Raw genomic sequence first — 13,199 nt, forward strand, 5'->3', positions numbered from 1 at the left:
ATAGCAGGACTACACAGAGAAGCCCTGTCTCTGAAAGGGCTTGGGGTGGGGGTGGGAGGCTGGAGAGAAAGTGCAACAGGTAAGGGGTCCTGGGTTCCGTTCCTAGCACATGATGGCTCACAACCATCTGTAGTGGGATCTGAGGCCCCCTTCTGGCCTGCATGGATACGGGTATGTATATACAGAGCACTCACACCTCAATTAAACAACAAAGAAAGGCTAGACGCTAACCTGGAACACATGAGACCCTTCCTGGGTGGTCCACTGACTATCTCTTGGACTTGAATCCATTCTCAGGCTAGACCTATTGGGGCTGTCGAGGCCTGGGGCTGGGGTCAAGGGCAGTTCCTTGGAAGAGGTCTGAGCTCCTGAAGGGCCCTTTGTGGCGGTGGGGATGGGAAGGTAAGAGGCAGTGGACCGTGGAGTCACATTCCTTTGCCGTTTCCTCCCCTTTGCCCTGCCTCAGTCTGCAGGAAGGGCATGGCATCCTCCCTGGTGCTAAGTGCTCTCACGAGGACTATGGAACGCTCTGTGGATCAGAAACGTGGCGGCCTCGGTCTGCAACATTACCTCGGCGTTCTGGGGGGGTGGGTGGGAGGCACGGTTTGCAGTTCCCACCACCTGCCGTGCCTTCCCACTCAGCCGGACTACTCAACTTGTCCTCCTTCCTGCAGCCTGAGCCGCCTCAGTTTTTAATTACTTACTTTGAGACAGGCTCTTGGTCTCTGGCCCAGGCTGACCTGGAACTCCCCGGCCTCTGCTTCCAACACTCAAGATCTAGGATTGCACCACCACACCCTGCTTACATTTCCCCTAGTTTAAGGAGTTAGAAATGAGCGTTTTGCCAGCTGAACCACAGGCCAGCCCCTGGTCCCAGTCCAAGACCTGACCCCAGTCCCCGCCCTGGCCCAAGCCCCGGCCCCAGCCCTAGCTCCACTGTTTTGCTTTTTAAGACAAGGTTTCATGTAGTTCAGGCTAGATTCAGACTTACTACATAGCCCAGGTTGACCTGATCCTCCTGCCTCAACTTCCCAAGTGCATTCAACACCTTGCCTGGCTACATCCCAATAACTTGCAAGTGCATTCTAGACACAGCGTCACTTTCCTAGGACATCTTTCCCTGCTCCAGTTGGCTGGGGGGCTCCAGTGTGGAGGGACAGGTTCTGATTTTTTTTAAAAATCCCGTGTGTGATGACCAGTCTCAGTGTTTCCTTCAAATTCTAATGTAGGTGACCTGCATGTGCCTTTTTTGGCTGGGACTCTCTCGGCTTTAGGACCTTTAGCTTCACAAGAGGCATGACAGAGACATGCAGTAACGGCCAGCCACACCGGGCCAGCGTCAGCACCTGGAACTTAGCCCAGTGACTTCTTTGGTGGGTTTGTATTTTTTTTAAGCCTGGAATACCTAGAACACGCTTGTAGACCAGGTTGGCCTGAACTCAGAGATGTGCCTACCTCTGTCTCCTGAGTGCTAGGATTAAAGACCTGGGCCTGGCTTGTATGTGAGCAGAGGAAACATAGGTTTATTAGGGGATAAGAGAAGGAACTGCCAGGGGCGAGGAGTCCAGGGCAGGGACACTAACTTAGTGCTTTTGGTCTGTGGTCGGCCATCGTGACTTCAGGCTATGTAACCAAGGGTGACTTTCAGCCTTCCTTCCTGCTTCTGCCTCAAGAATGACAGGTGCACACCAAGCCGGCGTGGCCTTACTGTGTAGCCCAGGCTAGCATTAGAATTGCAGTCCTCCAGCCTCAGCCTCCAAAGGCTTGCAACAGAGCACATGCTACTCGGGGCTTCTGTGGCTGTTGTTTTTCTAGTCGCAATGTCAACACATCCCAGGGATACTTTCAGTCAAGAAGCTGGCAGCCACTGGGTGTGACTGAGGCTCTCTGGCTGTCGCACACCAACAGAAAGCGGTCCTAGTCACTTCAGCGCTGGCTTAGAGACAGAGCTGGATGCTGTCTTTGTAGAACCTTGCCCCACTCTCTGGGGACTCCTAAATTTCCTTCATTTAAAAAAATGTAGCCAGGCATGGTGGGGCACGCCTGTAATCCCAGCACTCAGGAGGCGGAGGAGGGCAGATTTCTAAGTTCAAGGCCAGCCTGGTCTATAGAGTGAGTTTCAGGACAGCCAGGGCGACACAGAGAAACCCTGTCTCGAAAAAACCAAAAAAAAAAAAAATAATAATAATAATAATAATAAAATAAAAAGGATTTGATTGTTTTATGAGACACATTTTTTTGTTGTTGTTGTTTTGTTTGTGTGTGTATGTGTGTGTGTATAGTCCTGGCTGTCCTGGAACTTACTTTGTAGACCAGACTGGCCTCAAATTTAGAGATCACCTGCCTCTGCCTCCTGAATGCTGGGATTAAAAGCACATGCCACCACTGCCCAGCTTAAATGACTTATTTTATGCCATTGGTGTTTTGCCTGCAAGTATGTCTATGTGAGGGTGTCTGATCCCCTGCAAGACAGTTAGGAGCAGACACGCAGTTGCTGAGTGAACCCATCTTTGGAAGAGTATCCAGTGCTCTTAACCCCTGAACATCTCTCCAGCTCATTCATATATAAAGTGGAAGCCTCACTTTTCCTTTATAAATCTATTCTTTTTGTGATAAATTCAAATAAAACAAGACAGACACAGCTGTGTATGCCTGTAATCTCTGTACTTGGGGGATACAGCCCCTGTAGAGAAACCCTCAAGGAGGGGCTGGGGGTGTAGTCCCTGGTTTGAGCGGCTTCAACCAGCACCACAGGAAAACAATTTTTTTTCATGTAAGCCCTTTTAATTTTTTTTTTTAAAGCAGGTGATTTTTTTTATTTATTTATGTTTTTTTAGATTTTTTGGTTTTTTCAAGATAGGGTTTCTCTGTATAGCCCTGGCTGTCCCAGAACTCACTCTGTACAGGCTGGCCTCGAACTCAGAAATCCGCCTGCCTCTGCCTCCCAAGTGCTGGGATTACAGGCGTGTGCCACCACCGCCCGGCTAGCCCTTTTAATTTTTAACAAATCTATTTTCTGTACTCTGTGAATATGCCATGTCTGTACTTGGTGGCAGAAGAGGACATCTGGCTCTCCTAGAACTTGGAACTGGAGTGGAAGGTGGCTATGAGCTGCCCTGTGGCTGCTGAGACCCTAACCCCAGGTTTCTGGGAGAGCAGCCACTGCTCTTCTCTGCCAGTCCGTTTTTTAAGCTGAGAACTGGGAGGCAGGGACTCACACCTTCCACCCTGCACTCGCACTTGGGAGGCAGAGGCAGGCAGGGGATCTGAGGTCCAGGTCAGCCTGGTCTACAGTCGGAATTCTAGGACAGCTGGGCTACACAGAGAAAGTCTGTCTAGAAGAACACACAACTACAACAACAAAATGAGAATACTGGGGTGGTGTATTTATTTTATCATAAGAACACATGATGCTGGCCTGACTCTGAAGGAAGCTGTCAGGAGCCTGCCTGGCATCCGGGTGGCAGACCCTCCTAGGGGTGGAGGACAGGCTGCCGGCTTGGCAGCTATGCAAGCTCCAACATCTGCCTCAAGGGGAGTGACTCCTCCTGGCAGTCGTAGGAAGCAGGCTGTGAGGCCTGGAGGAGGCACCAAGGACGCCCAGCCCTGGACGAGCAGCCGAGGGGCCGACAGGATCCCACACGAGTGACCAGCTGCATCTCCAAGTCTTGTGAAAATAGGGTTTACTTTTAACGTGACAAGGGAGAGCCCAGGAGGCCCTCACTCATCTGGCTCTGTGCAGGTACCCCACCTGGCAACAGGTCCAACAGCTTCCAGGAAACTGCTTTTCTACAGGATGGCTGGGGTGCTGACCCGGCCCCCAAGGTGACCAGAGTAGGGTTAGGGGAAGTCACTGTAGGGCAAGCGGAAGGGGTAGAGTGGTGTGTATCTTGAATCTTGCCAGAGCAGCTTGTCCTCCAGGAAGGCGACGGAAGGCACGGTGAGGACCAGAGTCTGGTGTTTAAGCATGCTGTACACGTTCAGACCTGGGATGCGAGGGAGGGAGGAGGGACGGGCAGGCGTGACTGCCCCAGCATCTTACCTGAAGCTGGGCCCTGGCCCTCCTCTGCGTACACCGCTGATTTTCAGACCCCACGTCAGCTGCTGAGCAGCTACCTGCCTTCACATTTGCCGGGATTTAACTGTGACCCCCACGCCACTGTCCAGTAAGGACCCAGCAAGTGGATAAACACGCTATATCATGGGAGACCAGAATCAGGGGAGGGAGTTGGTGGGAGGGGAGGGTAAGCAGAGGATGGCAAGCCCAGCGCTCACCGGCGCCCTCTTCAGGCTGCATGTGGAACAGCCTTTAACACATACAGGACTTTGGGATGCTTCATTCAGAATGGTACCACAGGCCGTGGTTTCCGTCCCAGCAACACAACCCATAGTAAACTCTTAGACAAGCCACTCGGCCACACTGTGACGGGGACAGGGTGTGACTGGCCAAGATGAACAGTGGGTCTGTGCCAGTCTGCTCCAGGCTTCTGGGTTCTAGGTAACGACTGGACCATCACTCACCAACTGCAGGGATCAGGTTGAAGCTGTTGAGCCCCGAGGTGGCTGCCACAACATTCTTGGGCATCTCTTCATGTGTTCTGGAACAGATGGAGGCTGAGCGGTGAGCCTGGCAGGACGCGGGGACTTGGCCCCTTCCCCACCCTGCCCTGTGCCCTCCCTCACAAGTCCACGAGGAGCACGGAGCTCCCCCAGCGGCGGTACTGGGCCAACTCCGTCAGGTACTGGGGGTCTGCAGTGGGTAGCTCCAGAGACTCCACAATGTGGAGATCGTCCTGTGGAGAAGACAAGACCCTGGGCTCTCGTGCAGAGCCCAGGAACCACAGCCACCAGCACGGCCCCCCCAAGCTGTGCTGCACCCTACCTGCATGAGCTTGACGGTCAAGGCCACCTTGAGGCCCAGTGCCCGCACTTTCATGGGCAACATGTAGTAGTAACTTGTAGGGCCCCGGGGACCATGGGCTACACCTCCTGCAGAGACAGCGGTGTGTGAGGTGGCGGTCACTGCTCGTCTGGGGTGTCAGAAATCTGCTTGATGGCTGGCACGAGGTGCTGCAGTGGGTGATGAACAGTAGCTGGGGGAGTGGGAGGGGCCAGAAGGTCCTGCTAGGTACCATGGGAAGAGCAGGCAAAGACTCCCAAAGGAGGAGGGATGGAGATGGACTGTAGGCAGGCATGAAGGTACATTCATCCAACTCTAGTACAGCAAACTGAAGTAGAAAAAGTAAGTTCAAGGACAGCCTGGGATAGCCGGGCAGTGGTGGCGCATGCCTGTAATCCCAGTACTCTGGGAGGCAGAGGCAGGTGGATTTCTGAGTTCGAGGCCAGCCTGGTCTACAGAGTGAGTTCCAGGATAGCCAGGGCTACACAGAGAAACCCTGTCTCAAGAAAAAAAAAAAAAAAAGCAACAAAAAACAGAACAGCCTGGGATATGCAGCAAGATCCAGTCTCAAAAGAAAAAGAAACAGATATCTACAGGGAAGGTGGGGCTAGGGCTGGGCTCAGGTGATGGGGCGCCTGCCTAGTGTGCAAGGAACCTTCGGTCTCATCCCCAGCACTGCAAATCCAGGTCTGGAGGTGTAGGGCTCTCACGCCCCAGAGGGCTAACAACCTGGGGACTCAGGTGTCCCCGTCGAGGCAGTGGTGGGCACCTGCACGGCAAGGGTCATCTGAAACTCCCTCCCCTTCGGGCCCCACTCACCTCCTCGCCATAAAGGAGACCGGATGCTGCCGTGCCGGGCGCGGCCACTGCCTTTCTGCGGCCAGGGCTTGCGGCCACCACCACTCACCTCAGCCCTGCTCTTGGTCTTAGCATAGCTCTGTGGGCAAGCGGCAGAGAGGACTGTCAAGGGGACAGTGCGGGGAACCTAGGGACCAGAGTCCCCCTAGAGACGCAGGGCTCTGCTGCCCCGCTCACAGGAGGTCATTGCAAGGCCTCACCATACAGCTCAGGCTGACTCTGACTCGTATCCCCTCCTCGGCCTCTGCAGCGCTGTGACCGCAGGCACGGGCCACTACGCCTGGCTCCTCGTTGACTCCTAAATGTTTTTGGCTCAGAACTCTGCTCTCACTGACTAAACGGCAATGCTAGGCTCTGAAGTCCTCTCCACAGAGCACCCACACATCCCTCCCTGTTAATCTCTCCTCGCTGCACTGCCTGGTGAGTTAAGTCAGACCTGCAGGTAGAGAAAGTTACAGTTCCTCTGGCTGGAACACGGCTGGCTCAGCATAGAGCACCTGTCTAGGATCTCTAGTGAGTACTGGTGACATGACTCAGTAGTCGAAATCCCCAAGTGGGATGGTGGTGGCCAGCACTGAACTCTGGGCTCCCTCCCAGGACGTGCACTCAGTATGTCTCTGCAGAGACTGCAGCAGGCACACGTGCCCGCTCTAACTGCGGATGTCCCTTCACTCCTCCTCTGAGACTGCACCCTATGGGGCAGGATCCGGTGGGTTGCAGCTTCACTACTGTAACAGCGACAGGGATGGGCACTAAGCTGCGACCTGAGGGACCTGCCTGACTGGAACAAGGCTTGAGCTGGGCAGGTCCAGAGCACTCACAGGCCGCTGAGCCCAGTGGGAAGCTCTGCCACGCCGCTCAGACACTCACGATTCTCTTGAAGTTCCTCTGCCAGACAACGACCTGGTGCAGAATGTCCAGCCTGGAGGGACGGAAGGGAGACAGGGCGAGGAGGGCGCCTCAGCTGACACGCCCCACATTTGCATCCTAGCAAAGGAAACCTGGCTCTTCCTTTGCACTTTCGGGACCCTCTGTCCTCTATGCTTCCCTTCCACCACCTCACCTCACGCTCGCCTCTGTACCGTCAAGTCCAGCCACGGTTGGGCTGAGGCAGGAGGATGGAGAACTAAAGGCCTACCTCTACTCATGGTAAGACTCCACCTTTAAAAACCAAAGAGTAGAGGTGTTCTCTCTCTCTCTCTCTCTCTGAAATGCTCTTGTCTTGACTGGATCAAGCTCAAAGTACTTAGGAGTGCTGGAGAGATGGGTCAGTGGTTAAGAGTCCTTGCTACTCTTGCAGAGGCCCAGGTTCAAGTCCATTTTAACTCCACTTCTGACTCCTTCCAGCTCCTGAGGACACCGCACACATCACACATACACATCACACATGTGGTGCACACACAGGTACATCCAGGCAAACACTCATACACATAAATACAGGTGAGAGTGACTGGCATTAGGTGGAGTCGAGGACAGCCCTGGGTGTGGTCCTTGATTTCTACCTCAGTTGAGACAGGAGCCAGCCTTGCAGCTCCAAGGGACTCTGCTGTCTCCCCTCCCCCTCTGTGCACCAGTGCTTTGATTACAGACGCACTCCAGTCGACTTCATGTGGGTTCTAAGGTCCAAACTCAAGGACTCATATTTATGTGGCAGGCTCTTTACCCCCTGAGCTGTCTTCTCAGCCCTTCAGAATATATTCAGTCAGTGTATCTAAATATTTTGTCATCCTAGTGTTCAACACAAGCTGTGTTTCAGTACAGTGGTCAAATGCCACTAGGGCCTACTGTGTGGGGCAGTGTGTTGACTAAAAGCAATCCTGTAGGACAAGGAGACGGTTCAGTGGGTAAAGGCACTTGCAGCAAAGCCAGACTTGTGTACACACATATGCACACACGCACACATAAACATGCATGCGCTTGCGCATGCCCACACACAGAGCTCGAACACATACACACCATGAAAAGAAGAAACCAGCTCGTCCAAGTTGCCCTTACTGCCACATACACAAGTTTATCCACCCCTAAAGGGCTAAAAGACGAAACGAAAACCCCAAGTTCATCGTGGGGATGGTAAAGGTAAGCTGCAGCCTGGCATGATATTGTGCACACCTTTAACCCCAGCACTAGGGAGGCAGGCAGGAGGACTGCGTGTTCAAGACCAGCCTGGTCTACGTGATGAGTTCCAGGACAGCCTTGGCTGCACAGTGAAACCCTGTCTTAAAAAACAAAACAAAGGGCTGGAGAGATGGCTCAGCGGTTAAGAGCACTGACTGCTCTTCTGAAGGTCCTGAGTTCAAATCCCAGCAACCACATGGTGACTCACAACCATCTGTAATGGGATCTGATGCCTCTTCTGGTGTGTCTGAAGACAGCTACAGTGTACTTATACACATTAAACAAATTTAAAAAGATAGAATGAAAAACAAAGCAAAGCCGGACGGTGGCAGCCCACGCCTGTAATCCCAGCACTTGGGAGGCAGAGGCAGGCGGATTTCTGAGTTCGAGGCCAGCCTGGTCTGCAAAGTGAGTTCCAGGACAGCCAGGGCTACACAGAGAAATCCTATCTCAAAAAAAAAAAAAAAAAAATCTAAATCTAAAAAAAAAAAAAAAAAAAACAAAGCAAAAACAAAGAGTTTATTTTTGTTGAGTGCGTGTGTTCCACCGTGAGTGTGTGTGTTCCACCATGAGTGCGTGTTCCGTGTGTGTGTTCCACCGTGAGTGCGTTGTGTTCTACTGTGTGCGTGTTCCACCGTGTGTATGTGTGTGTGTGTTCCACTGTGAGTGTGTGTGTTCCACCGTGTGTGTTCCACTGTGAGTGTGTGTGTTCCACCGTGAGTGCGTGTGTTCCACCGTGAGTGCGTGTGTTCCACCGTGAGTGCATGTGTTCCACTGTGTGTGTGTGTTCCACTGTGAGTGTGTGTGTTCCGTGTGTGTGTTCCACCGTGAGTGCGTGTGTTCCACCGCGAGTGCATGTGTTCCACTGTGAGTGTGTGTGTGTTCCACTGTGAGTGTGTGTGTTCCACCGTGTGTGTGTTCCACCGTGAGTGCATGTGTTCCACCGTGAGTGCGTATTCCACCGTGAGTGTGTGTGTTCCACCGTGAGTGCATGTGTTCCACCGTGAGTGTGTGCTCCACCGTTTTTTGAGTGTGTGTGTTCCACCGTGAGTGCGTGTGTTCCACCATGTGTGTTCCACCATGAGTGCGTGTGTTCCACAGTGTGTGGGTTCCACCGTGAGTGCGTGTGTTCCACTGTGAGTGTGTGTGTTCCACTGTGAGTGCGTGTGTTCCACCGTGAGTGTGTGTGTTCCACCGTGTGTGTGTTCCACCGTGTGTGTTCCACCATGAGTGTGTGTGTTCCACCGTGAGTGTGTGTGTTCCACCGTGTGTGTGTTCCACTGTGAGTGCGTGTGTTCCACCATGAGTGCGTGTGTTCCACCGTGAGTGTATGTTCCACTGTGTGTGTTCCACCGTGAGTGCATGTGTTCCACTGTGAGTGTGTGTGTTCCACCGTGAGTGTGTGTGTTCCACTGTGAGTACGTGTGTTCCACCGTGAGTGCGTGTGTTCCACCGTGTATATATAAGCATGTATGTGCATCACATGTTTGCCTGGTACCCATAAAGCCAGGAGAGGGCATCGGTTCCTATAGAACTATAGTTACAGATGGTTGTGAGTAGTCATATAGATTCCGTCTTAGCCTCTACGCTGGTATTACAGACACATGCCAAAAATCTGGCCTTCTTAGCTGTCATTTTGGGGGAAAAAATCATACTAATAGTATTTAGTTATTTTTTAAAGGATTATTTATTCATGTTACGTATATGTGAACACTATAGATGTCTTTCAGACACACCAGAAGAGGTCATCTGATCACCATGTGGTTGCTGGGAATTGAACTCAGGACCTCTGGAAAGCAATCACTGCTCTTAATCGCTGAGCCATCTCTCCAGCCCTGTATTTAGTATTTTCACTTTTACTTATGGTGTCATGTAGCCCAGGCTGGCCTGGAACTCACTGTGCCACCTTGACCATTAATTTCTTGGTCCTCCTATTTCCACCTCTATAGTGCTGGGATTAGAGGCGTGGGTCACCATGCCATTTGTATTTCATAAAAGGGAACCCAGGGCAAGGTGCGTGCAGACAAGCCCGCTGTGCACATCTGCAGCCCTAACAGAAAACATTTCTAGAGAATTTTGTGTGTGGTAGATTACTACCTAATCATTACCTAACTTCTTGAGGTCTGACAAAACGGGGACCCAAGCCCAAGGGAGCAAGGCAGGATGTAATAGTCCGGGCTGGCACAGGGCTGTGTTCTTCGCCCTCCAGCCCTGTAGTAGGGAAACTGATCATTCCTTTAGTCAGGTGGAGAAACCATGGCGCGTTCCTCCCACTGCACCCCGCACTCACCGGGGCGCCGTTGCAAACACATCGGGGTGCAGCTCCGCCAGGCCGATGCGCTCCTGCTCGAAGCCTCGGAGAGACTCGACCCAGGCTTGCACCGGGCGCCGGTGTGCAGGGATCGGGAGCTCGCACTTACGCAAAACGGGATCTAGGAGACCTGGCGGGGGCGGGGTGTGAAAAATGAGCGGTCAAGGGTCAGGATCAAAACCCAACACTTTTGGTGCCACCTTCCCCAACGCTGTGTGTCAAGGTATGATCCCGGCCATCTCACCGGCGCTATCTCGCGGCTCTGAAACCTCGGCCGGCTGCACCGTGCCTTCAGCCAGAGAGCTGAACACCTGGAAAATGACGGGCGGAAGTTAGAGGTGCTCTCGGAAGTTCTCAACCTTTGACCTCCGACCTTAAACTCAGCTCGGTGCCCTACCCGGGAGCCAGAGGGTCGCAGCCAGGTGCGGGAAGCGGCCTGGAACAACCGCAGCATTTCAGCAGAAATCTCGCAGCGCAGGAGGTCGCGGCGCCCACGGCGACTGCTGATGACGTCACACGCGCGCCGGTTTGCGTCACGAAAGCGGTTCCGCCGCCATCTGCGCCGGGTACGGACGCCTGAGGCTGTGGATCTGCTCCACTTGACGGCCGGAAGCCGGGACACCAGAGAGCCAGGTGCCGGAAGCAACCAATGAAGTTGCTTGACCCGGAGATGCTTTTCTGTTTTAACCAATGAACCTCAAGCAGAGGTGGGGGGGGTGCCTGGGCGGAACGTGGCTCAATATCTTTTTATTGACAGTAGACGAGCCTCCTGCTACACTCCGTATTTTGCCTACATTTTTTTCTGTGTCTTTCTCTCCCTTTACCTTTATTGATATGAACTGACTTTTGTCTTTTAGAGTCAGGGTCTCACTCCTGACTCACCCTATGTGGCCTCGAACTCAGAGAGCTCCACCTGATTCTGCCTCCTGAGTGCTGAGATTAAAGATGTGTGCCGGACTGGACCGTGGTGTTGCATGATTTTAGTTCTAGCACTCGGAAGGCAAAAGTGCAACACACACGGCCATTCGAGGCCAGCCTGGTGTACATAGTGATTTCCTGGACAGTCAGAGTGAGACCCTGTCTGGAAATTAGGGAAAAAAATAAAAAAGGGTGCGTCATGACAAGTGACTATTCTTCGCTTTTTCAGTATATATGTATTTTAATTTTTTATTTAAAAAAGAATTTATTTATTTTATACATACAAGTGCTCTATCTTCATATATGCCTGCATGCCTGGAGATTTGCTGATCCCGTTATAGATGGTTGTGAGCCACCATGTAGTTGCTGGGAATTGAACTCAGGAAGAGCAGACAGTGGATCTTAACCACTGAGCTATCTCTTCAGCCCTCTCTATTTTAATTTCCTGAATTTATTTTTGTGTTTTAGTGTGGAAGTAAGAGGGAAACTCAGGGAGTTGGCGATTTCCTTTCACCTTGTGAATTGAACTCCGGCAAGCCATCCTCTCTCTCTCTCTCTCTCTCTCTCTCTCTCTCTCTCTCTCTCACATAAGGCTTCTCTGTGTAGCCAAGAGAACTACAGGCTGACCTTGAGTTCAGAGTCTCCCTCTCCAGCGTCTGGAGTGCTGAACTGCCAGTTGAATGCACAACTATGCTTTCATACCCAGATGAATTGAATTTTATCTGATCTTCCCTTTCCCTTTCTTTGATGTGTGAATCGGTCTGACTTGGCTGACCTTGAACTCGTCAAGAGTAACGTCTCCTGTCCCCTCCCCCAAAGAGTCCTGGATTATCTGTATGTGCCACCGTGCTGGTTTATCTAGTGCTAAAGATCGAGCTGTTTGTGTGGGTTTGGTACTCTACCAGCTGAGCCATTTCTCCAGCACCTGTGGTTTTATTTATCTGCTGAGACAGAACTTCAGTATGTGACCTTGAAATCCTCCAGCTTCCTCTTTTCAAATGTGTTTGATTCTTTAAATGAAAGTCCGGCCAGAAAGCTTTCAGTATTTCTTAGATTCTCCAGACCTATATCCCTCTGAAATCCGTCCCATCCGCCCTGTGTCCCTCAAATGGCATCTAATCCAGGATCCTGCCCCCTCGTGCCTTCTAGGACTCTCCCAGGACAGGGGGAAAATCCCCTCATGAGCAGATCCAGACCACCTCCCTAAGAACCTCTCCAAAGATAGTCGGAGTGATGGAGTTTATGTTTTGTCTCTGTTCCACACTTGACCTTCAGGGGGCGCTGAGAGCTCACACCTGGCTCACTGCCATCCACCATGAGGTCTGGACAGGGCTTGGACTCTGTCTCTGAGCCAACCTCCCTTTCATCACCTGGATAATGGAAAGATTGTGAGACTTTAATAAATGAGGGATGCAAAGGGCGGAGTTCCTGGCACGAGATGAAATTCAGTAACCAGCTTTATGGATTCTAATATAGAAGGAGGGTAGTGACCAGAGAGACGACAGAGGACCAAGGCAGGTGGACCACAGTGAGTTCCAGGTCAGTCGGGGCTACCCAGCACCATGACACACTGCTGGGGCAGACCCTGGAGAATTTAGTTATCGGGCTAAATGCATGTAGGCTGTTTGTTCTCTTTGCATTTGTTACGAGGCTAGCCTGGAACACCCGTGGGCATGGACATCAGAAGACAGCCTGAGGGGTTCGGCTCTCTCCTTCTAACATGACGGTCTAGGTCTGAGGGTCGGATGTGAGGCTGCAGCAGCAAGCTTCTTTATCGTGGAGTCCTCTCGACAACCTGAAATCCAAGTCTCTGTACGTGGGAAAGTGGCTCTCACTATGTAGCTCTGGCTGTCCTAGAACTCACAGCAATCCCCCTGCCTCAGCCTCCTGAGTGCCAGGATTGAAGGCATGCACCGCCACTGCCCACTTTTTTTCTGCTGTAGTTTTTGAAACAGGGTCTCAGTGGTCTGGAGCTCTTGGCTTCATCCAGGCTGGCTGGACAGTGAACGTGAGGGTCTTGTCTTGGCCTCCCCAGGCTGGGACTACGAGCACTGCCACTGTGACGGGCTTTTAGCAGATGGCTGGCCTCGGGGTTTA

At 52.3% G+C, this 13,199-nt stretch overlaps 1 protein-coding gene across 1 annotated transcript; it reads right to left on the reverse strand.

Moving 5' to 3' along the window:
• Nucleotides 1-3,365: 3,365 nt before the first annotated feature.
• Mrpl4 (mitochondrial ribosomal protein L4) lies at nucleotides 3,366-10,800 on the reverse strand. Its single transcript, XM_052188961.1, has 9 exons — nucleotides 10,582-10,800; nucleotides 10,429-10,495; nucleotides 10,164-10,314; nucleotides 6,629-6,680; nucleotides 5,720-5,837; nucleotides 4,883-4,989; nucleotides 4,684-4,793; nucleotides 4,522-4,598; nucleotides 3,366-3,986 (listed from the first exon to the last, which is right to left on the reverse strand). The coding sequence occupies exons 1-9, from the start codon at nucleotides 10,636-10,638 to the stop codon at nucleotides 3,841-3,843; spliced, it is 885 nt and encodes a 294-aa protein (XP_052044921.1). The 5' UTR covers nucleotides 10,639-10,800; the 3' UTR covers nucleotides 3,366-3,840.
• Between the last annotated feature and the right edge of the window lie 2,399 nt (nucleotides 10,801-13,199).

The sequence above is a fragment of the Apodemus sylvaticus genome, chromosome 7 (assembly GCF_947179515.1).
Source record: "Apodemus sylvaticus chromosome 7, mApoSyl1.1, whole genome shotgun sequence".
In the NCBI taxonomy this organism is placed as follows: Eukaryota; Metazoa; Chordata; class Mammalia; order Rodentia; family Muridae; genus Apodemus; species Apodemus sylvaticus.